Here is a 26,085-nt window from a genome sequence, read left to right on the forward strand (position 1 = left end):
TTGGGCACTGCATGGAAGAATCTCTTTCTCTTTCGTTCTTCATGCATTTCGACGTTTACTGGCCTTGTTGTTTTCTAATTTCTTTGCAGCGAGAAAGAGACAAAGCAGCTCATGCAGTGCTCTATTCCGTATCGGTGACGGTTGACAGTTTATCAAATAGCAGCGCTCTTACCGCGCTACCAAATTTGGTCACCTGTCAGTCGCGCTACTGTTATAGCAGCGTGTTTAGTAGCGACCGGTAAAGTGCCAAGTAATGATACTCGCGCCCGTTAATCTTGCTCTAATTAGACGGGAAATCGATTCTATTCGAACCACCTTGGTTTCTCATATCAAAGTTCTACCGTAAACGATAACGGCAATCATCCAAGCAAAGATTCAATCTGGCAACAGTGCCAAACGTCAGCTTCGTTTTCGTCTTCTTTTCCCGAAACAATTTTCTGTCAACAAACTGAAAAAGTCGAAGACGAAAAAAATACGAATTTCCTTTCGTAGTTCAATATTTCGCATAATTTTAGTTTACTGCTGTATATTATCGTAATAAAATAAACGTTCATCCAAAATGATGCAAGGTAAGAAAATATACAAATTTAAATACAAAGTAAATGGAACATTTTTTCCAAATGGTAAACAGCGGAGTCAAAACCAGCCAATTTGGAGCCGCGGTGCCGTCTGTGCTTGCAGTGTATCCAAATTGACGACGGACTCGACCGGTATGTCGATATTTTTGCAGAGAATGAAACCCTCTCTCTCAAGATCCGGGACTGCGTCGGAGTGTTTGTTTCACCGGAGGACAGCATCCGAACGGTGTGCACCAATTGTCAGCAGACGATTTGCTTGATCGATGACTTCCGGACGCTGTGTCGCCAAGCGGAAGAAATTTACGAATCGGTGAAGATTGACTGTAAGGATGGGAACAATTGGGGACGCTATCGTGAGCATGTGGATGAGCTGCGTTTGCTGGTACAGCAGCACAAGGATGTGATCAACGAGCATATGGTTGAGTATGAGGTGGGTCTGGAGGGCGCTGAAAAGAATTCGATTTCCAATGCCTTTGCTCCCATAGTGGAAGTGAAGGAAGAACTGGATTATGATGTAGAGTGGGAACCAGGGCCGATGATTGAAGAGTTCTTGGAAATTAAACCTAATATAAATTCAGGATTGCTTAAGGAGGAACAGAAAAATGATGACAGTTCGGACGAAAATGGCAGTGGATATGATGAATATAGCAGGAGACTGTCCATCGGAACAAAACTTGCCATTGCTGAGGAAATAAAGAAAAATCAGATCATTTGGGACACGTCACTGGCAAGCTCGGCAAAAATGATCGAGAAAACATGGAAAACTATTGCCAGTAAGTTTGAAATGGATGAAAAGGTTATCAAAAACCACTGGAGACAGCTTCAGGGCTTCTACCGGATCAATCGCAACCGCAAGCCAAATAATTCCCAGTCGAATGTGAAATTCTGCAAATTGATGGAAGTTTTGCATTATATGAGAGGGCAGGATAGCGACGAAGACAATTCTGATGAATCTGATACAGGGCAGAGAAAATCTGGAAAGGATGAGGAAAGCCCTCGATCTGCTAGATGCAGGAAATCGTGTGATAATTCGGTGACCAGCTCGCGTCGGAGGCGGAAGTTGACGAAGATGATATACGATAACGAGATTCTATGGAATCGGAAGCATGCTGAGTAAGTAATCAGGTTTTGTGGTACTACTCTACCATTATGATACTATGCTCATAAGTTGATTTCTTTCATACAGCTTTCCTAGTAACGCTTTGAAGGACGATGTATGGGACAGCATTGCGAAGGAGATGAATGTGACACGAGATAAGGTCAAGTATGGGTGGAAATGCTTGCGAGATTTGTATCGAGGCCGAATTAAACGAGTTATTCGAGGACAGTTAAACCGCGACGCTCAGATTCTGCAAGATCCACTCTTCAAAATGTTGGACGAAATGTGTGCCGATAACATGAGGATCGGGTCAACTCCGACTGTTTCAATAAAAACTTTAATTCAACATGAATCAGATTCCAATGACGCTGACGATGCAGTAGTAGAGAATGATCGTAACGAAAATCCCATTCCAAACGAGTCAGCGGAAGAATCCGAAGATGAGCTAGAAGGCGGGACCGATATCAAGCAAGAGATCGAATCAAACTCAAATTATGAATTTCAAATAACGTTTGCTCAAGAAGTGCTGACACTTTTGAAGAATGATAGTTCTACATCTTCTTGTTTGTGGGAGCAGGCCGGCGTGAATCTTGAACTGGATTCGGACACCGCTAAGGCACATTGGAATGAAATGAGACAGACTTATATGGATAATATGAATCGCCTCAGTAACGCCAGTCTCTTGACGCGTCTTAAACTGCATAGCTGTTCATTGTTTATTCTTATGAATCTAATTGTTCCCAAGCTAGAAGGATTTGAACCGTATATTGTTCCATTGGGTGAAGACAGTATAAACGAGAGGTAAGTAGGCAATGAATAATATTTTATTTGAACATTGATTTAATTCATTTGTTCATTCATAGGAAGAAATTACCAATTGACATTAGAGTTCCCCTCGTCATGGAGATTAAGAAGTATCCGGAAATTTGGAACCCAGCTATGTCCAGTTCTTCGCACATGGTGGAGTTAATCTGGAGGAACATCGGTGACAAGTTCCTAATGGATTTGGATGTTGTTAGGTACCACTATAAGGCGTTACAGGGTTTGCTGCGGTCCCACCGCAGACGAGAAAGAAATGGGCTCAACATTCGATCGAACGCAGACAAAAGGTATCGCAAGTTGATTCAAATGCTGCGAAGTATGCGCTCAAAAGCTGGGAATCAGGATGAAGATGAAGCACCTGACAGACAAAACGATGATCTGGAAGAGGAAGATGCTGTGGAAGACACACCCGTTAAAAGCAAACCAAAAACTAAATCGAAACAACTTTCTGGCGCGGCATTCACTCGTGATACTCAAAGAATAGCATTAGCTCGGTTTGTATACAAGCACCCATACCTTTGGGACAAGAAACATGCAGAGTGAGTATCTAATCGTAATCTATTCTAACCAATACCATTTTTTATTTAATGCCGTTAAACCATTGCAGTTTCAATAACTGTATCTTAAAGGATAAAAAATGGGACGTCATTGCTGCCCGAATGGAAGTCACACGGGATGAGATCAAATATGCGTGGAAGTGTTTACGGGATTTGTACCGCAGTCGACTGAAACGCGTTATCAGCGGCAAATTATCCACCACTGCTCCGCTATTGCGAGATCCACTTTTTAAACTGTTGGACGTGATGTGTTCGGATAATATGAAGATTGGCTCAACTCCAGTGGCAATAAAAAGCTTACTATCACATGAATCGGAATCGAACGATATCATGGATGAGTCCACAGAGGAAGGATTTGTCGTTCCTACTTGTATTATAGAAGAACCGGATGTAGAGTCAGATGAAGAGATTGAATATGAAATCGATATCAAGCAAGAGCAGATTGAACCAACCGCGAGACCTTCTTCCTCAAACTATGATCTCCATGTTACGTTTGCTCAACTAGTGCTGGAACTTATAAATCAAAATACTTCCAGTTCTACCAGTTCTGCTTGCTTGTGGAAGAAAGCGGGTGAAATACTGGAACTGGATCCTGCCACCGCAAAAGCCCGCTGGAACGTCATGAAGCAGAACTATATGGACAACAGAACTCGTCTCATCAAAGGTGATCTAATGACGCGGCTGCGGTTGGACAAATGTTCATTGTTCAACCTCATGAATCAGATTGTTCCGATACTTGAAGATTTGGAGCCGTATGTGGCCCCGCCAGAGGAAATCAATTTGGTGGAAAGGTAAGCTGCGCAGGCCACAAAGTTTGCATATTCAACAGAATAATGAGTCTTTTTTTCTTTATTAGGAGAAAACTACCGATTGGACTCAAAATTGCCATCGCCACGGAGGTTCAAAAGTATCCGGAAATTTGGAACCCAACGTTGGCTTGCTCCTCCAATAAGGCGGAAACGATCTGGAACATTATTGGAGTCAAATTTGAAATGGATAAAGATATCGTGCGGAACCATTTCAAAACGATGCAGGGTTTACTTCGAAATCACCGCCGACGAGAAAGTGAAGGACTCATCGTTGAAGCGAACGTTGACAAGAAGTACCGCAAATTGATAGAAATACTGGAAAGTATGAGCGTACGTAATAGTGACCAGAACGAAGCAACAAATGAAGAGGAGCATCAAGACGATTCAGAAGAGGACAGGGCCACAGTTGGATCACGAAAAATGCCAAACAAAGCGATTGGCATGGCCTGTACTAGCAGTTCCAAAAGAATGCAATTGGCTCAGTTTGTACACCGGCACGAGTATCTTTGGAACCAGAAACATCCAGAGTAAGTAAATTGAATAAGTTGGGCATATAAACAGTTTCCAGATCTCAATATCAAAACACTTCTTGGATTGCATTTTGATCATATTGAATTCTTTTGCAATAGTTTTTTTATTAGCAACTAATGTAAACTAGTTTTGTCTGTTCTATACCTTTTTATTTTTAATACCAGACTAAGGCCGGAGTGGCCTGTGCAATAAATAAAAGCTTTCTCCATTCAGCTCGGTCCATGGCTGCACTTCGCCAACCAGGCCTGATCGATCCACCTTGCCCGCTGTGCATCTCGCCTTCTTGTTCCCGTCGGATCGTTGTCGAGAACCATTTTCACCGGATTACTGTCCGACGTTCTGGCTACCCGGCCCACCGCAGTTTTCCGATTTTCGCGGTGTGAACGATGGGTGGTTCTCCCAACAGCTGATGCAACTGCAATATGCGTTTTGTAGATAGTCGAAGCGTTTTGCGGAGCCCAAAGTACGTTCGATTTCCTGCCATGATGCGTCTCCTCATTTCTCTGCTGGTATCGTTATCGGCGGTTACCAGTGAGCCCAAGTACACGAATTCATCAACCACCTCGATATCGTCGCCACAAACTCGTGGTGGGTGGCTTACATTGTCCTCTCTTGAGCCTCTTTCTATCATGTACTTTGTCTTCGACGTGTTGATGACTAGTCCAATTCGTTTAGCTTCGCTTTTCAGTCTGACGCAGGCCACTTGTGTAAATCCCTTGGGCTTCTTCTACGAGTCGAGTGACTTGAGGTGATTCGATTTTTCGGGTTAACTACAAGTCGATTTAGATCGCACCAATGAGCGAAAGCATCGATCTGGTCTTGTAGTAGATGACAATCGGCTATTGAGCAGATGCGCAAAAACATTTTAAGATCATCTGCAAATGATAATCGCGGTCCTTTTAGAACTAGATGTACGTCGTTGAAGTAGAGAAGGAATATCAACGGTCCCAGATGGCTACCCTGCGGTATGCCAGACATCGCGAAAAAGCTTTCCAAGCGACAATCGCCTAGAGCAACTGTCAACTGGCGCTAAGTAAGGTACGAACCAAACCATGCAAGCAGGCTGCCTCCAATTCCCAATCTATCAAGCTTGGCGATCGCAATGCTGTGGTTCAACTTATCAAATGCTGCAGTTAGATCCGTATAAATTACATCTGTTTGATCACAAGCAAGCATACTGTCTGTAACGTATGATGTGAGACACAGTAGATTCGTACATGTGGAACGTTTTTCCATAAATCCATATTGGTCGGTACTGATATAATGTTTACAGTGGCCATTTAGAGAATCCATGACGACCAGCTCGAACAACTTCGATACAGCGCATAGCGACATGATTCCTCGATAATTGTTTATATCGCGCTTGCTTCCCTTTTGTACACAGGAAACATTTCAGCTGTCTTCCAGCAGGACGGAAATACACCGTTAGAAAGGGAGAGCTGGAAGATTAGATGAAGTGGATCCAGAAGGCAGGAAATGCTCGCTTTTAGGAAAACCGACGGAACACCGTCAGGTCCCGATTTGTATGACGTTTTTAGCCGCGTGGCTGCTCTCGCTATGGCAACTGTACTTACATCGATAGCGTTTAGCGTTTTATTCGATAAGGGTACATTACCCGCTGCGCTGGTTATGGAGTCACTGGAGAGGCGCTCATTGACAAACACGCTAGCAAACTTGGCCGAGAATAGGTTACACATTTCTTGTTGAGTTGATGCCATGACTCCGTTGTAGACCATGGACGATGGAAGACCTATTTCCTTACGCTGCTCGTTTACGTAGTTCCAAAAAGATTTCGGATGGGATTTAAGCCGTTGCTGTATTCTCCGCTGGTAACGTTTAAAATAGAAACGACTTAACCGTTTGTATTCGTGGTTCAGCCTAGCATAATGGTGTTTCAAGGGAAGAGTGTGAAACCTTGTGAACCTTTTCAAAACGGCCTTTTTTGTCCTTTTCAACGAACGAAGGTCATTTGTCATCCACGGAACCCTAGAGTCGGTATGGGCAACCTTCTTTGGAACATGTCTGTCAATGACATATGCCAAGACATGAGAAAAAGTTTGTGCAGCGAAATTTGCATCGGCCGGGTCGAGGATACTCTGCCAATCCAAGTTGGACAGCACTTCGGCAATTCGCCTTGCGAAAAATATATGACACAGTCGTTGAAGTACCAACATAGTCGCGGACGTCGTCATTCTCAACTCCAATTACTAGAGATGGATGGTGAGGGGCAGTCTTGACCAAAGGAACAGGTGCAGTGGAAATAAATGGAGCGGTGTAACGACCGACGAAGCACAGATCCAGCAAGCGATTATTCTCAATTAACTTGAGATAAAGTTGCAGTACTGTAATTATCCAGCAACCTGAGAGTTCCCGGGTGAAACGAGGAATGCTCCTGATCAGGGCGTAGGAAACCGTTGTGAGTTGGAACCCACGCGACTCCTGCAAGGTTGAAGTCGCCCAGAACGATGATTTCATCGTTGGGAGACGCTATTTTCGACGCAAAGAAGACTGATCGGCAGTGCGTGTCAATGAGTTCCAAGTCTCGAGTTCGGTCTGGAGGAATATACACCGCACAAACAAATAGTTTACGGTCTCCGAGCTGAATAGATACCCAAAGCTGCTCCACAGTGTTGAACGAATCGTTTCCGATTGCTGATGCCTTCAGACTAGAACTTACAGCGATTATGATTTCCTGCTGTTATTAGAGTTTCGATCACATCGAAAAACCTCGTACCCAGTTCCAAAAATATAGCTCGAAATTGTGCGAGAGTCTAGCCAAGTCTCGTTCAGAACTATGATATCGTAACAATGATCCATGACCGCTAGTTGATAATTTTCCACTAGACCATTCATTCCGCCAACGTTCTGATAGTACATAGTAACGTGCGGTTTCGAACGGGGGGCTGTTGCTCTGGAAATCGGGATAATATCAGGAAGATAGGCGGTGGTTTATTGATCGTACTTGCCGGTAATAGGAATTCGGAAGTCCCCGTCTCCCTTCCCATGCACAGGACCGGGACGGCTACTGGACGCTGGCAGGAGGGGCTCGACTGCGATGGGAGGAATAGGGGCTTCCTTAGGACTTGTGACACAGAAGCGTCCCGGTGTTCCGTTAGCAGCAGACTTTGTTTGGCTTGACTAGAAACGATAATCGATTCAGGTAAAGAATTGTTCGTAATAACAACGAACTTGCCTGCAGGAGGAGTTTGGAAGACCCCGTCTCTCAACTCAAACGCAGGACCTAGATGGCTGATGGTCGCTGGCGGGAGAGGCTCGACTGCGATGAGAGAGATAGGGGCTTCCTCATAACTAGGGGCAAGAGTGCATCCCGATGTACAGCAGAATAACGGTTGTTGATTGCTCAGTTGTCCAAGACAACTTCTTTTGTCAGATGACTCCATGGATTCGCACACAGCAGTGGGTTCGGGCGTAGAGATTTCGCGGTTCACGTGATTGCATACAGTGTTCAAAGGATACAGTTGTTCCATAGAACTTGTAGTACACTTGCGTGCAGTTGTCGAAACGGTTAGAACTGAAGGCGGTTGTTCAGTTGATAGGCGACTGGAAACAAGGAATTTTTCAGGAAGTGAAATGCTGTGAATAGGAGCGTACTTGCCTGAAGGACGATTTGGAGAACCCCCACTCCGGTCTCAAACGCAGGACCGGGACGGCTGCGGGTCGCTGGCAGGAGGGGCTCGACTGTGTTGAGGGGATTGGGGTCTTCCATGAAACTAGCGGCAAAATGCGTCCCGGTGAAATGTTGAAGGAAGTTGCTAGAATCACTCGATTACCACAATTTCTGTTTCCGCCGGAATGCCTAGCGGATCGTTGGTCGCAGGTGGAGGTTTTGGTCGCCAAAAATTTTCTCTGGAGTTGTCGCCGCAAAATTCTCGGTAAAGAATTCCTTTAGGCCATGTCGAACTCAAAAGCGCTCTCGATTTCAATTCGGCATTTATTACAATTTTAAATGAGACAAAAGATAGCGAACTTATGTCTCTCCCCTTAGGCACCAAACGAGCTACTTGAACGTCATTGGTTTCGAGACGCTTTTTTGTCAATTCGCCAATTTGATCAGCTGAAACGTCTGGTGCAATCCGCGACAAATAAAGCCAGAATTTAGGCTGGGGCTTAGGGACGGTCTTGATTTCTGATGAAGGTGAAAGAGTGCTGCCGGTTCCGAGCAGGAGATTAGGTTTCGTAACTGGGACAGAATCGTTAGTCATACTGAAAAGGCGCCGTTTCTTCGTAAACCGGGGTTCCAATATGACTCTGTTCGTTGCCTTCGGGGTGAGCAAGTTAGAGTTCATTAATTTGATAAAATTCGTCTGGATTTCAGATTTCAGCTCCGTTTGCAAACAACAGCGGAGGTGCGTAAAACAACTTGGGCGGGAAATTTTCATTCAATAATATCGTCGCCTAAGTAACGCCAACTATGCATTCCTAGCGCATGAGATGAGTCTCATGAGACGTACATTGAGACACGCTCACTCAGTTATTTTATGCGCGCGCTAGCTTCTCTCGTCGCACAGAATCAGTGCTACGTGAGCTTTTGTAGCTCATGGCACACTGTCTCATCCATGTATACACGAGAATTAAGAGACTCTGGTGATAGAGCGTTCACCCATAAATCCCGCCTGGTACTGCCCCACGAACTCTCTTGCAATTGGTGTTAGTCGGAGGCATAAAATTTGGGAGAGTACCTTGTAGGCGGCGTTCAGCAATGTGATTGCGCGGTAGACAATCCAGCTTATCGCCCTTTTTGTAGATGGGACACACGAAGCCTTCCGTCCACTCCTGCGGCAAAACTTCCTCCTCCCAAATCTTGGTAATTACCCAGTGCAGCGCTCTAGCCAGTGCCGCACCACCGTGTTTTAACAGCTCTCCTGGTAGTTGGTCAACTCCAGGGGCTTTGTTGTTTTTCAGCCGGCCGATCTCCTCCTGGATTTCCTGGAGATTCGGAGCCGGAAGTCACATGTCCTGCGCGCGTGCTCCTAGATTTATTACCATACCGCCACTGTTGTCTGCCACATCGCCATTCAGGTGTTCTTCGTAGTGCTGCCGCCACCTTTGGATCACCTCACGCTCGTTCGTAAGAAGGTTCTTTTCACGGTCTCGATCTTCCTGCTGGCGCTTTTTCCTCCGAAAAATCGAATTTTGTCTGTTCCGCGCCCGTTTGTATCGTGCCTCGTTCGCCCTCGTGCGGTGTTGCAGCAATCTTGGCCATGCTGGGATGTTCCTACGGGTGCTGTTTGCGATCCCGCAATAGCTACGCAAATTAAATTCCTCAAACTCCAGAGGGACCAGGCGATGAATATGATTCTGCGCATCAACGAAAGTGTCAACGTGCAACTTCCGATCGAGTTATTTGAAAGTGTACGCAACAAAGTTGCAGTCGGCGTTCACTGAATACTCGAAATACCACAGTGAGATTGTTGCCATTTTTCCGGAGCGCAAGAAATTAAATACATTCGCTTCGAAAACTATTTCGACAACACATTAGCCGCAGTGGAAGCATAAATCATGCGACAACAAATTGTCATACGCCGATGGTGAGTATACAAAGTGGCCAAAATTCAAAGCCAAGTTTCAGGATGTGATGGTACAATCCCGCGATTCGGATGCCATCAACCTCTATCACCTGGACAAGGTACTGGTCGGAGCGGCAGCAGGTGTACTCGATGCAAAGAGGATACATGAAGGCAACTACGCACATGCATGTGCAATCCTAACAGAACGCTACGAGAACCAACGTGTAAATGTGGAGACACACATCCGAGGTCTGCTATCCCTAAGGAGAATGACATCCGAATCCCACAGAGAACTGCGATCCCTGCTCGACGGATGTATCAACCACGTCGAGAGTCTCGAGTACTTGAACCAGGAGTTAAAGGGTGTATCAGAGTTGATGATTGTCTATTTGTTGACTGCAGCTCTAGACAAGTCGACACGTAAGCAATGGGAACAATCTCTGAAACCTGGGAAGTTGCTACGTGCGCCGCCGTGGGATGCAAATGTGCCGCCATGTACCACATCCTCGATGAGAGAAATGTGTTCAGCAAAGTCACCTTTTGGTGTATCGTCAGGCTCCGCAGCGAATGAAGCCAAACCTGCCGTTCAAAGTTTGTCACAATTGTGTCCCAATTTAAACTCACCATTTCTCTCACTGAATTCGTGTAGATTATGCCGAGTATCTTTAAACTGTTTTCTGTACGCAGCCAATAGTGAGCGGGGAATCGGTTTGACCAACATCGATCGTCGTTGTTTTGTTTTCGTTCAACATTGCTCCAGCCACTCGTCCAAAACGCCGAAACAGATCTCGCATTTCATTCAGTTGATTTATATTGGTTACAATAGCACTGATATCGTCTGCATAGGCAACGATTAAATTTCGTCCACACGCTTGCTGCAGTCGCAGTAGAAGAGGATGTAGATAAATAACGAAGAGGTGCATCGAGAGGGGGTCTCCCTGTCGTACCGACCGCTGAATTGGGAAGGATGCAGAAAGGTGCCCGTTTATGAGTGCCGAGATGATGAAGCTGCGGCAATGTTGGATAAGAGATCTACTATCGCGTTGTTGAAGCCCATGTCACGCATGGTTCTGAATAGGAATTGGTGATCAACTCTATCGAACGCATGATCCAGATCGAAACCAATCAATTTAGCTGATCCCCTGTTTGATTTCAAATGAGCGATTTTGTCTTTTATTGACAGGGTGGCTTGAAAAATGTTTTTCTCTCCGTTCGAGCATTTTTGCGAATCGGTCAGGACCTTATGGGTTCGCAGAACATTTTCAAGCCTGGTTTTGAGGATTCGTGAAAGGATTTTATAGTCATAGTTGACCAAGCTAATTGGTCTGTATGAGCGAGCGGTGTCTCCCGCTCCACGTTTTTTTACCAAAACTATCACCCCATCGGCAAACTGTGCAGGAATGTTCGATCCGATTGCTTCATTCAAAACAAGATTCAGCTCTCGGTGTATCACGTCGAACGTACGTAGGTAGAACTCTTTTGGCAGACCGTCGGGACCCGGTGATTTTCTGGATGCGCTCGTTCGGATAGCAAAAAGAATGTCCGTTGTTGTGATCTCGCTCATACAGGCTCCATTAACAGGATCTTGCTCGGGGATAGCTCTCTCACATTGGAAACCGGTGCCTTCTACATTATTAACATCTCCTCGTGCGTACAGTTGGGTGAAATATTGCACCATGTGATTTCGTATCTCGTCGGCGTTGTCAACAATCTCATCTCTTTCGTTCCGTATCATTTCGATGGGCGTTTTTCGTCGTGTTCGTTCTCCTAGCTGATAGACAGACAGAGGTTCCCCCGCTACGTACCTTTCGTTGATGTGTACGAACATTTCAGTGAAACGTCGCTGGTGAGATAGCATCTGGGCTTTTATTTGATTAATTCTGGTAAGCATGGAACGATCATTATGGTATTCATCATACGCTTGCCGCAACAGTACGTAGAGGCGTTGCTGTTCGAAATGAAATTGTTCGAAAGCGATTTTTGATTTCCAGCGATAGAAAGACTTGATCTTCGGTTTTGCGCACATTAACCACCATTCTATCCATGAGCGAAAGTTTCGGCGCTGGCGGGTTTCTGCTGTCAGGAGATGGGGACGAAGAGACCAGAAGCCTCGCCCCGGTACTGTATCAGGTAGAGGAAGGCATATTCTAGCAGTAATAGCTTTATGACCCGAGAAACAGCAGACGTGAACATCTGCTGCTCTCAGCTGTTCTCGTAAGCTGGCGCTGACGTACAACCTGTCTAATCTAGAGAAAGAATTGTGTGAGATGTATGTGTATTCCGGGTCGCGGGAACGTAGCTGCTGCCAGACGTCGTTGAGCCGAAGTTGCTGTATGGTGGTTTGCAGTGCAGGGCTCGGGTTTGATCCGGTTGCGTCGCATTGCCGAATCACACAGTTAAAGTCGCCACCAAGGATGGTGTGATCGGAGCGGTGTCGAAGGTAGTAGGCAACAGTTCTGTCGAAAAATCGTTCACGCTCGGCTCGCAGAGCCGATCCCGATGGAGCGTAAACATTGCACAGTGTCGTGTTGTGAACCCGTAAAGCAATCAACCTTCCATCCAGACTCTTTTCAACATTTGAGAATTTTATGTGCTCCTTGAGAGCGATTGCTGTTCTTCTCCTTGCATGATCGACATTACAGACTACGTTGTAGCCGGGTAGAACTAGTTATTCATTCTCTACCTCCTGCATGAAAACTATATCCAGATCGACTGTGCGGATGAAAGTACGTAGAGCATTTATTTTTGTTGCGTTTGTGATCGTGTTGATGTTGATGGAGCCGATGTTTACACTGGTGTGCTCTATTATTGCTGCATATCATCGCCCGAGGCTCGTCCGTTTTCGCTGGAGATATCGTCGCAGTGCTTCATCTTCTTCCCTGGCGGCGATCGTCTGCTGCGCAATCGTCGTCTGTTACTTGATGTTGAACTGTCCGTATCATTGCCATCAGTTTTGCTTGGTATGTAGGTATTGCCAGTCGGAATTGATAATGACTGAACTCTTGGCTGTGTTCCAACAGCTCCAGGCGGCTTGGTAGCTGGAGGGGCTTCACGCTCGTTCGCTGTACTGGTGGAGTTCGGATTTCATCCGCACACTTAATTTTTTTTACCGGGATCTCAGCAAAATGTTGAACTTTTACCGAGATTCGCACAGCCGTTCCTCAGCAAACATGATTTTTGCCGAGATTTCTGTCAAAGTTGCTGAAAATCAGCAAATAATTTGACGAATATCAGCTAACAAACGTTATTTTTGCCGGGATATCAGTTTTTCATTTTGCTGGCGCACGGCTGTGCGGATTTTTGCCGAGCTGCAGAAATAAATCCGAACGGGAAAATCCGAACGATCCTCTGAAAATTCTGGAGCTACTGACCGTCTCTTACGGTACTGCTTCAGCGCCTTTCCAAGCCACTCGATGCCTGGTGCAGCTCGCCAACGAAGAAGAAGCGACATTCCCGATAGCAGTAAATATCATCAAGTCTGACTGTTTTGTGGCCAACGTCTTATCAGGGACTGCTACGATCGACGATGCTATCGAAGCACAGCACCAATTGATGTTGGCTCGTGGTGGATTCCCAATTCACAAGTGGAGCTCCAATTCACCCGAGCTACTTGCACGCATTCCGGAAGACGAGAAAGAAACGCTGAAACCGCTTGCAGATCGTCGCCATGTCAACAATGTCATTAAGGTTCTCGGCCTACTGTGGGAACCAATCACCGATGAACTATTGATTGCCGAATGTGTAAAGGTACCAACTGATCGCGACTCCCCAGCTACGAAGCGTATAATCTACTCGAAGGTAGCGAAACACTACGATCCGCTAGGATTATTTGCACCTTCCATCCATTTAGCAAAGCTACTGGTACAACGCTTATGGCAATGTAAACTGGATTGGAACAAACCCGTTGACAACCAAACACAAATGGAATGGAATAACCTCAAGACCGCGCTACCTCAACTGATGCAAATAAAAATTTCTCGCCAAGTAACCTTTCGTGGTGCTGTTTGTTACGAGCTGCACGGATTTGCAGATGCGTCTAATGCGGCATACGGAGCCTGCGTTTACATCCAAAGCATAATGGATGATGGAACCCTCAAATCCAGACTGCTAATCAGCAAATCGAAGGTGGTACCACTCTGAGCACTTACGATTCTACGCAAGGAATTGTGCGCATCATTATTACTCGTTCGTCTGGTCTGCAAGGTGCTGCCAGCCCTCAGCATCAACATACGAAAGGTAGTGTTATATTCCGATAGCGAAATAGTTTTGGCGTGGCTGAAAAAGCATCCTTATCAGCTACAAACATTCGTATGTAATCGTGTAACCGAGATTCAAGCCAATTCCGACGGATTTCTTTGGAATTTATGTTCGTTCCCAACACAACCCAACAGACATTGTATCTCGTGGGATGCTTCCAGGCGAACTTATGATTAGCGAACTGTTCTGTGGCAAGTATATCAACTCACCGGTTACTAGTCTTGAGGTGGTGAATGATGTGCTCGACGAGGATCTACCGGAACTGAAGGCCAATGTAGTAGCAATGCCGGCACTCATCGAAGAGCAGCTGGAAATATTTGAAACCTGCAGGTTTTTTTTCAGGAGTTTCACCTGCAGGAGCGCATCACCAGAAGACATCTAATCGTGCAAGAACTTCGACGGTCGACGATGGTCATCGTACGCGTGGTTCTGCATATCGAACTACGCGATGAAATCCAGCGAGTGAAAATTAAAACGCTTTGCAAACGCATCGTAAATCTCAATCCGACCGATGATGGTGTGCTAAGGGTCGGTGGACGACTCAAGCATTCCAACTTATCCGACGAATCGAAGCACCAGCTGATTCTTCCAAACGTAAGTCCAGTCACACATCGCCTGATCCGAGAAATGCATTACGAACTTTTGCACGTTGGATCGGCTGGGCTTCTTTCTGCAATCAGACAGCAGTTTTGGTTGCTACGCCCGCCGTATCTTCTCTGAGCAGTGTGGCTCCTATTCGCAAGTGACACAACAAGCAAGAAGACTATGCACCTGCAAATGTTCGTGCAGCACAAATCGTCAGGATTCATCTAATAGCAGACCCCCAACAGCCAATGACACTGACACGATGACCACTACTCAGATCGAAACAGATGACCAGATCCTACCAACACAGAACACATTGTTGACACCCGAACAAACGAACGACGATGGTAAAACAGACTCGAACAACATCATACAAACTAATCATTCCCTTGAACCAAACTCTCAACAACCTAGTACATCATACTCATCCAAAAAATCAGGAAAGAAGAGCAGGAACAACACACCCGTCGGACACCAACCAAGAGAAGCTGAATACTTAGGAGACTCGCCGCCACGGAAAAAAACACAACCATCACCTTACACGGACGTAGATTTGAAGCAACCACAACAAGTGAATCCAGAAGAACGAGATACAACAGATAGACCAGGGAGAGCTATTCTGCAGTGGAACTTGAACGGCCTCAAAAGAAATCAAAATGAGTTACGACAATTAGTATACAAATACAATATTTACGCTCTAGCGCTGCAAGAAACACATACCAGAGAAAACTTCAAAATACCACATTTCCATTCTTATTATCATCATGATACTGGACATGCAAGAGGTACATGGGGGGGTGTTGCTATTGCAGTGCATGACAACTATTCCCATCATCGTATCCAACTACATACAGAATTATCTGCCATAGCAATACAAATACATTTCCCCTTTACTCTAACATTAGTTTCGATATATTTACCCCATGGCATGTGTGATAAAAGCACGCTGATTGCTCTGTTCCAACAGCTTCCTAGACCGTTCCTCGTCCTGGGTGACTTTAATTCCCATCACTCGGCTTGGGGCAGTAGGAAAACATCTTCTAATGGAAGAACCCTCCTCGAAACAATCGATGAAGAAGACCTGCTGCTTCTTAACGATGGATCCCACACACATCTAACAATCAGCTCAGGGAGCACGGATGCGATAGATCTCTCACTAGCTTCTGTTGAATTGGGAACTGAATTTCTTTGGGAGGTTTTGCTGGATACACACGATAGCGATCATTTCCCCATTATTCTTAAAGTTGAAACCTCAGATCAAACAGTTAGAAGTAGAAAACGTTGGAAAATAAATGAAGCCAATTGGACCCTTTTCGAAGACCTTATCACTACCCATCTACCCCCTTGTGTAGAGAACGATATGCAATCAATTACCCGTGCTATTGTCAATGCTGCTGAACTGTCTATCCCACAAACGACTGGCGTTCACCGACCCAACGGTGCGCCTTGGTGGAACACACAATTAGCTGAAGCAATACGAAATCGTCGTAAAGCTTTGCGTGAATTAAAACGAACACCCGTTGAACACCCCGACAGAGCAATTAGGAAAGAAGAATTCAAAAACGCCAAACGGGTAGCACGTAAATTAATTTGGGATTCTAAGATTAAGTCATGGGAAGAATTTGTAAATAGCATTAACATGGAAACTCCTATTACAACACTATGGAAAAAGTAAGATCTCTGCATGGGAATCGCCGCTCATTTAAAATTCCCAGTTTGCAATCCGACAGTGGTCTAGTTACACAGCCAACTGAAATTGCAAACTTGCTCGCTAAAAATTATACAGATGTTTCCTCTGATAGGGGATATTCAAGCGAATTCATTAGAAAGAAGCTATCCGGTGAATCACGAACTTTAACTTTTCCTTCGAGAGCTAACGCCAACTACAATAAATCTTTTGAAATGCATGAGCTGCTACATGTGATAGATAACGTTCGAGGATCTAGCCCAGGTCCAGACGGAGTACATTATGAAATGATTCGCAGATTACCAATACACGCAAAGAATACTCTACTGCGCGAAATCAATCGTTTATGGGAAAGCGGTGATTTCCCAGACAATTGGAGAGAATCACTGTGAAAAGTGATGAAATGATTCAAGAAAATGGAGTACCGCAAGGATCCGTCATTAGCGTAACCCTTTTCCTTATCGCCATCAACTCAGTTTTTAGTGCAGTACCAAAATCCATTAAAATCCTGGTTTACGCGGATGACATTATCATTTACATCTCTGGAAAGTGTCATAAAGTTCTCCGTAAACGACTTCAACAAACCCTTGTATCGTTGGAAAAGTGGTCATCCAAAACTGGTTTCCGATTATCTCACGAGAAAACGACAGCTATGCATGTGTGCCGCAAGCGATCACATCAAAGTATTCCTCCTCTAAAATTAGAAGGATGTGAAATTAAAGAGGTTCAAACAATGCGTATATTGGGAGTTATCTTCGACAGTAGAATGAATTGGAATGCGCATATTGAAAAGATCAAATCAGACGTAGAACCAAGAATTAACATTCTTCGTTCTATCTCTGGAAACCGATTTGGTGGACACCCTAAAACTATGATTAATATTTACAAGGCAATAATTCAGTCTAAACTTCTTTTTGGAGCGCCTATCTTCAGAAACGCAAATAAAAAAACTGAACGCATGCCAAAACAAGGCAGTGCGACTTGCTATTGATGCATTTGTGACGAGTCCCATAGATAGCATACTGTCCATTAATGGGGTTCTACCTCAGAAATATCTAATCTGGGAAACCTCCATCAAAAATCTAATTAGTTTATCTTCAGTATCAAGGGAAAACTCAAACTTAGCTAGTCTACGTCGGGCTAGAGCAATCGCTACCAATAATCTCAACATTGAGATCCCAAACATAGAAACGTATTCAACTCACACGGAAAGTTGGGCGTATCATAGACCTCAAGTATGCTGGAAACTTAAAGATGTTGGGGGACGAAATCTTTCGATCTCTATGGTCAAGCGGAAATTTGCTCGAATACAAAATGAAGACTTCGTAGCAGCCGAGTTCGTATTCACGGATGGTTCCAAGAAACCAGGGAAAGTAGGAGCTGGAATTGTATCAGGAGAAGATGTAACAAGCGTAGGACTACCCCCAGACCTATCGATATTTTCGGCTGAAGCGTTTGCTATACTGGAAGCAATTCGTCGACCAAAGAACAGAGCAGTCCAAAGAATCATTTGCACTGATTCTGAAAGTGTTGTTGCTGCGGTAGAATGTGGATCTTCAAAACACCAGTGGATTCAACAGATTGAAATAATGTTATGTTCAGACCAAACTACTGTTCTTTGCTGGACTCCCGGACATATGGGCATCAATGGAAATGAGCAAGCAGATCACGCTGCAAAGGCAGCTCTTGAGGTGCATCCGAGGGAGTTACCAATTCCTGCATGTGATGCTAAAACGGAAATCAAATCTAGAACGCGTTGGGAATGGGAGAAGTACTGGGATCAATTAAGAGAGAACAAACTACGGCAGATCAAAAACAACACAACGGAATGGATCCCATTGGGTAATAGGCAGGAACAAAACGCAATCACACGACTACGCATAGGGCACACAAGAGTTACACATTCTTATCTTTTTGATCGAACCGATCCAGTTTGTGAAACATGCGGAACATATTTGGACGTTAAACATCTTTTAATCGACTGTCGCAAGTACGAAGACAAAAGACGATTGTGTAATATACAAGGATCTCTGCAAGAAATATTGAGCGAAGACCGTACTAAAGAATCGGACCTAAGGAAATTTCTTCGTGAAAGTGGATTGCTCGAGCTAATATGAAGAACTAAAAACACCACGAGGGTGGCCGTGCTGGTGTAGAAGTCATGACCGTCGCTATACCTATATCGGTTCACGTCTCGCTGGTAAACCATGATCGAAACTTACGAGGGTGGCCGTGCGGAAGAAGACGTTATGACCGTCGCTTCTTCTTTAATCGGTACACGTCTCGATGAGTAAGACACAATAGCAACTGAACAGAACGACAGATGAGCAGGAGTAATCGGAAAAGATGGCACCAATGAACGAGTATTTGAAGAAAATAGTGGAAGTGTGTAACCTACGAGAGCGGCCCTGCGGCAAGCAAGGAAACAAGAAAGGAGGAACAAGTAGAAGACAAAAGCTGCGAAGAAAAGGAGGATGGTTCGGGGAAAGATGGTAAAAAATCCTACGAGGGTGACCGTGCGGGCGTAGAAGTTATGACCGTCGCTATTCCCTAATCGGCACACGTCTCGCTAGGTACCAATACAAATGCTGACCAGGAATTTCAAGAAGAAGCAAGAACCAGAGTGAGGAAAACGAAAGTGACCATAGCGGACGAAGTAGGAGCTGAAAACGATCAACATGGCAAAACATCAGGACTAAATGGAGAAAGCGTTAGTAGGACCAGAAAGGAAGTACGGATATAAAGAAGAAACAGGATCAAGAAAAATCGGGAGAAGCAAGAAGAAGACAAGAAAAGCATGAAGAAGAAGCCAAGGAAGCAACAAGAAGAATTCAGGAAAAATCAACAAGAAGAAAGAAACCATTCAGAATTCAAAAGCAGAAAAGAAACAGTGAAAAAGTGTGCGTGGAAGAAAACATTTAAACTCTATTCAAAGGAAAATCAGCCTTAAAGTAGTATGAATCAAAGATAGCAGAAGAAGACCCAAACTCAGAACAACGTAGCCATTTACCAGATAAGTATACAATACTATAATTGCTTTTCATTTATATCGAAGGCCGCCCAAGGCGGTAAAGATTAAATAAACAACAACAACAACAACCATTCGTCAGGTGACTAGGTCATGCGTGAAATGGTTTTGATCGAATCCAACAGGCGTTTCTCAGCTAATGGGCGATCTTCCAAAACAACGAGTGACACCATCCCCCGTCTTCAGCATGACTGGTGGGGACTATGCCGGACCGATGCTTGTGAAACAAGGAACACACCTTCCGAAGGTGGCGAAAGCTTACACCGCGGTTTTCGTTTGTATGGCAACGAAGGCCGTACTTTTGGAGTTGGTGTCCGATCTGACAACCGACGCATTTCTCGCCGCCTTGCAACGCTTCGCCGTAGGGGAATAGTTTCGCAAATTCATTCTGGTATTGCGACAAATTTTCATGGTGCGCCATTTTACGGTGACGTATGCGCCATTTTACAACATACCGTCGTCGGGGGTGACAATGGGTCACTGTTTCAACTACTTAGAATGCTTTGAAGAATAGATTTAATGTATCTGAGGGCAAGAAGACTAAAATATAAGAGACCTTCTTAAACGATTTTGCTCTATGACCTCCAGACTGCCGGTGAGAGCGATGACCCATTCTCACCCCCCAGACCCATTGTCACATTGAAAAAAATGTTCTAAATTCAGCGCCATTGAGAATTCATTGATAGCCTAGAATGGACCATTATTTATATTAAATTTGATTCAAATGATCACTGAGAGTATGTTCAAAGGCTTTCGTTACGGTTTCTGATCTTAAGGCCTGAACTACCGTGCTGTGCCCTTATTCCAATCAGTGCCTAATTCCGTTCACGCAAGACAAAATGATAAATAATAAAGAGTTTTTGTATAAAAACAACAGAAAAATATCCTTGTACTTTTCTATGGTTATGTATGCATTGAATGAAATGAAAACCAGCGTCATTTTTAGCGATTAATAGTGAAAATTTAAACAAAATTTGTTGGTCGTCACTACGAGCGCCATTTTGACTGTTTTCATTAACCCACTTGCTAAGAATGTCTGTCATAATATTTAAGCATTTTAAAGTAAAAATTCGTCCTGGATTTCAAACACAGCAGCATAACAAGACAAAACAGGTAACATTATAGCGTATTACCAAATTGTTGCCTGTATTTTCCCGATAGAAAATGCTGAAAAGTGAAAAATATCTTGACCGGAATAAGGGTACCTCTAAATCTACTCGTTCCTTATTCCGTTCATTGGGTTTGGAGGATGGATTCCGAAAGTTCTGTGTTTTATAATCTAATCTATGAGCAAGAAAAGGTACATCGTACATGAAGCCATATGAGTGGTGAATGGTGAACATTTGAAATTCTATCCCGCAAGCAGGCAGACCGAAAGGAATTCCGTTAACGACAGGTTATGGGACCTTTTTCAACTCGTGCCGGGAAAATACAGTTTTTTCAGTTAATGATTTAATGATGATTTATAAAGTGAATGCTGGACAATGTTAAGAAAGGGTTTCCGGAGAATACGGACAGTTTTAAACAGCACAATCCATAATTGCGGCGTTCTTGTTTAAAAGCTTTATCCGGAAATTTCTTGGGGAATTTCTATAAAAAAAAACTGCTCTCTCTGAGCTGCAAATAAGGTTATGTTTTACCGAAATTCGTGAATATTTCGTAGAAGTAGAGTTATCCGGTACTTTAAAGAACCGGAACTTTAAAGAATATTCTACTTGAACGAAACAGTGGTACGAACAATTCCAAACAAACAGAGACATTGTTTTGGAAGGTTCAGGTCAGAAGGTCTAGTATCCAGGCTATAGTCAAAATTACGTTGAGCATAAGGTGTAAAACTCCGATAAGGAATAGTATCTGGCCTTCTCTGTGGTACCTGATGCAACTGGGCAGCTAGCATCAATGTTTATGTTGAATATATCTCGAATGGTAAGTGAAACAAACGAAAAAACAGTCAACTTGGCTATACTAAGGAAATATCATTCATTGTATTTTAAATTTGGAAGGAAATTACATATAAAGCTTTTTATTTGCAATATTATAGTAAATGAAAAGATGGAGTTGTAAGAAAAATGATGCCTGGTATTAGCATCTTCAAGAAATCAAATGTTTTTCGAGTGATTGGAATTAGGAACACGAATGAACGGAATTAGGAAGAATGCCATTTCAGATGATTGGAATTAGGACCACATAATTTGTCAATGTTTTTTTCACTAGTGGAGCCTAAGTCTATGAATGCAACCCAACATATTTTATTTTCAATTGTATATAGCAAATGACACTATGTAGCGAAATTGCAGTTTCAAACTACTAAACGGGTATTTTTTAGAGCTTTTAGATATAGCGCATTGTCTTAGGTGAACGGAATAAGGGCAAAGCACGGTACTTGAAAATACTTGACGTTTTAACTAAACAATTTGACTAAATACTATGTAGCGAGGCGACAATGACCCAGTTCTGGATTACAATAGCTGTGAATAAAAAAATAAGAAGCGTTTTTAAGTGATGCTCGTAATATATGCACAGCAATATTTGCTTTGCTGATGTTTAGCAAGTGGTTTTGTTTTACTCAGAAATTGATTTCAAAATATAAATTACTTACTCGGGAGTTGGAACAAAAAAATCGGAAAAGCATTCACAGTTGGGATATAAATATTGTTCTAAATCAGTTTGCTCTATAAGCCAACTATAGCACAAATCTAAAAAATAAGGAAACTGATTAAATAAGTTGATTTAAATAAATAAAAAAATAAATATAGTCAAAATAACTAATGTGCAACTTAACTTGAAATTTCTAAACTGAAATAATTTACCTGCACCAATGCCAGATCCTTTAAGAATGGGGAAAAGCTTATGAACCACAACAAATCCATTTTGCGAGTGTCTGAATGAGGCCTTGGCTTAACGTATTCCAAAGATCAATTTAACGATTTATGTATTATTATACTAGATAAAGCCTCATTCAAACTCTCAAACTAATCAACCAACATATTAATTTAAGATTTGAAATTGAATTTTGACGAGAGCCACCTTAACAACATTTATGAGTTCAATCAAAGTTAATTGCCTATTTACGGGGATTAAACCACCCGACTTGGACGTTAATTTACAATGTTATGAAAACTCATATGTGAATATGTACGTTATGTGGAATCCACATAACGTACATATTCACATATGAGTTTTCATAACATGTATGAACTGTCGTAAGACTAGTTTAGTACTATTCCAATTAACTCTACCACGCTGTATTTCTTCACAGATACGTATTTCGACCTCAATTATTAGGCCGTTTGCAGTGTCTCGTGTTGGCTCGACTCGACTTAAGTTAATTGATTTTTTTTATTACGATTAGTCATCGGCGTGGCAAAATTATGATCGGCGGCGCGCCGACCCAAAATCGTCGGCGGCGGCGGCGCGAGTAAAACCACCGGCGGCGGCGGCGTGGCGCGGCGGCGCACAGGTCTACTGAGAGTATGTTCAAAGGCTTTCGTTACGCTTTCTGATCTTAAGGCCTGAACTACAATTCTTGAAATTCTTGCATGGCCTTGAATGGATCATGCATTAAAGTCATATCCAATTTGATTCAAAGAGCTTTGTTGCTTTTCTGAAAGGAGCAAATAGATCTTTCGTTGCGCATATTAACCCTAAGGCCTGTAGTGAAAATCTTAGAATTATTGGATAACCTGCAATGGAACATGCAATCAATTTATATCCAATTTGGTTCAAATGATCACTAAGAGCATATTGCATTTCTAAATGGAGCATGTAGATCATTCGTTATGCATATTGATCTTAAGGTCTAAACTCCAATTCTTGGAATTCTTGAATGATTTTTTACGTCATATTCGTTTTACGTCCCCCCAATAAGTGTCGTAAAAATAGGGTTGAGTGTGCCTACCTTTTTCACCTGGATATTGTATCTAGATGGGCAATCGAATTCTAGAATGCATAATTTAAATTCTCTCATTATGTCTTTTTCATTGTGTTAATTTAAACATTTCAAAGATTTGCGTTGTTTCCTTTCCAGCTTTGGCAATTGCGTGCTCAAGGACCAGAAATGGGATGTGATAGCTGCCAGAATGAAAATAACACGCGAGGAAGTCAAATATGCGTGGAAGTGTTTGCGCGATTTGTACCGCGGTCGAATGAAACGTGTATTCAGCGGGAAATTGGCCACCACTGCTCCGCTTCTAAGGGATCCACTTTTCAAACTGCTGGACGAAATGTGCACTGATAATATGAAATTCGGCTCACATTTGGCGATCACCAGTGCCAAATCGCAAATAGTAGAACACGAGAAGGAGTTGGAGTCCAACGAAGCTTTGGAAGACAATGATGAATTTTCCGTCAAGTTTGATAAGGCTGTCAAGTTGAAGCTCATAAGTTTGGTAGAGCAGCATTCTATTCTTTGGGATAGCGAACACGCTGAGTAGGTGTTTCGGATTTATAATTTGTGATCAATAGTTTCATTGCTCTCTTATTTTACAGACACCTAAACTTAGAGAAACGAGATCAAATCTGGGAGACCATCGCGGAGCAAATGAATTTCACCAAGGCCACGGTTAAAGCTTTGTGGACTCGCTTGAGAAACGTCTATCGTGGTCGAACATTGCGATCGATGAAAGGGTTGATGCGCCAGAACAATCCACTGCTGCGCGAGCCGGTTTACGTGAGGTTACGTGCATTACTCGATGGGCACATGCAGCTGGGAAAATTTAGCGCCAAAGCCATCGCAAAACCTTTGTGCTATCAAAAACGTAAGGAGAAAGAAGTCAACCTGGATATTGAATCGGGACCATTTCCAACATTGGAAGCCAAGGTCCAATTTGTGCAGGAGGTGATCAAACATGAGCTACTGTGGAACAGTAGTCACGCTGAGTGAGTATTTTGCATAGTTTTATTGGGATTGAAAATTCTATTGGGATCCTAATCCTACTACTACTAATACTACTTTCCTAACAGGACATTATTACTCAGTAATCTGAGGCCTGACTATGATATTCATGTGAGGGGGCATGCTCTCAATCTTCCTCCATGAGCTCTGAAACTGAAACCTTTGATTTTGATTTTAAGAGAGTTATCTGTCTCTGCTTTTTTGTTTCTAGTGGGTTGGCGATAAATCAAAAAATAATTTAACTTTTGAAAAAAGGTATTTTAGTTACAAGATAAACATTGTTGTTTCGGTTCCCTTTCTCATTCTCCCTATCCCAGTCAGCAAAAGATGTTCCGGACAGCAACGACAGCCACAATCTTTATCTTGTTACTAAATAGGCTTTTTTTTGTAATAATAAATCCCTTCTATATTCCTCACAGCTATTTCAAATCAGAGATGCGTGGTGCCGCTTGGACGCAGATTGCAGGCATGTTCGAAAACTGCGAAGTGAACGATGCCAAATCTATGTGGCGCCGTTTGCGCAACAAGCATCGCCCACGAAGGCCTCGCAACGTTTTCAAAAACATGGCCCATACCTTCAACAACGATGACGAAGAAGAACTCAACGAGGAAATTAAGGATCCATTGTACGAACTATTTTCCAAAATGGCGGAGAGTTTGACCGGCGGTAGTGCTTTCGGTGATCCCACGATTGATGGAGTGGATGGCGAACCATCGCAAAAGCGTCCCAGAGTTGCAAAGCGACGACTGCAAGAAGTTACGGAGGCATTCATGACCCACAAACGGCGATTCACAGGGAAAAAGTTCTTTGATGACGAAGGTTGCATCAAAGTTAAAAAGGGAGGCACCGTTCGGTACGAGAAAATCTGCGAATTGTGCGGAAAAAGTATAGAACGATCTTTGTTCGAATACCACATGAACCAACACAACGGTATAAGGCCTTACGAATGTGCGTTTGAAGGCTGTGGCAAACAGTACAGTAACAAAATTACACGTGATCGTCACGAAATCTTGATCCATCACGAGGATAATTACAAATACAACTGCGATCAATGCGATGAGAGGTTTAAATATCGAAGTACCTTCGATTACCACTACGCAGTCAAACACGAGAGTCAGATGGTTCCTTGTCCAGTGTGCGGAAAACTCCTGAAGCACAAGTCTCTTATTCGCGAGCACGTGAGACGACATACCGGCCACTTTCCGTGCCCTGTCTGCGGCAAGATATTGCAGAAGAAGTATTCTCTTGATGTGCACATGCGGACCCACACCAACGTGAAACCGTACGCATGTGACATGTGCGGTCAGCGTTTCATGTTGAAAGTACAACTGAAGACCCATCTGGCGAAGGTTCACCAAATGGAGTGGGAAGTATTTGTAGCAACGTACGGCGACAAAAACGGACAACCGTGAAAAAATGTTTTTTTTCTTCACATTTCTAAGAATTCCAAAGATCTGTTGATCTGCTATTTATATGTAGCTATTACTTATTGATGCTTAATAATATTCATTAAAATACAACAGAATAAAAATACGAATCAATAAATATGTTAAAAGAATACAATATGGTCTTGATTAATTATTTTTTTCGAAATGTATGTTGTGTAAAGGTAAGATATGTGGAAAAGTCTTGGGGAGCATCCATAAATTACGTGACGCTTGGCTGGAAAGGGGTTGCCCGAAGTGTGACAATCAAAATACACAAATTTG

General features: G+C 43.4%; 1 protein-coding gene across 1 annotated transcript; it reads left to right on the plus strand.

The window, feature by feature from the left end:
- The first annotated feature begins 413 nt into the window (after positions 1 to 413).
- On the plus strand, positions 414 to 25,939 carry LOC134205837 (uncharacterized). The gene is made up of 9 exons (XM_062681456.1): positions 414 to 569; positions 632 to 1,691; positions 1,765 to 2,478; positions 2,541 to 3,038; positions 3,107 to 3,847; positions 3,913 to 4,392; positions 23,509 to 23,910; positions 23,970 to 24,359; positions 24,795 to 25,939. The coding sequence occupies exons 1-9, from the start codon at positions 560 to 562 to the stop codon at positions 25,786 to 25,788; spliced, it is 5,289 nt and encodes a 1,762-aa protein (XP_062537440.1). The 5' UTR covers positions 414 to 559; the 3' UTR covers positions 25,789 to 25,939.
- The last annotated feature ends 146 nt before the right edge of the window (positions 25,940 to 26,085 follow it).

This window comes from Armigeres subalbatus, chromosome 1, assembly GCF_024139115.2.
Source record: "Armigeres subalbatus isolate Guangzhou_Male chromosome 1, GZ_Asu_2, whole genome shotgun sequence".
In the NCBI taxonomy this organism is placed as follows: domain Eukaryota; kingdom Metazoa; phylum Arthropoda; class Insecta; order Diptera; family Culicidae; genus Armigeres; species Armigeres subalbatus.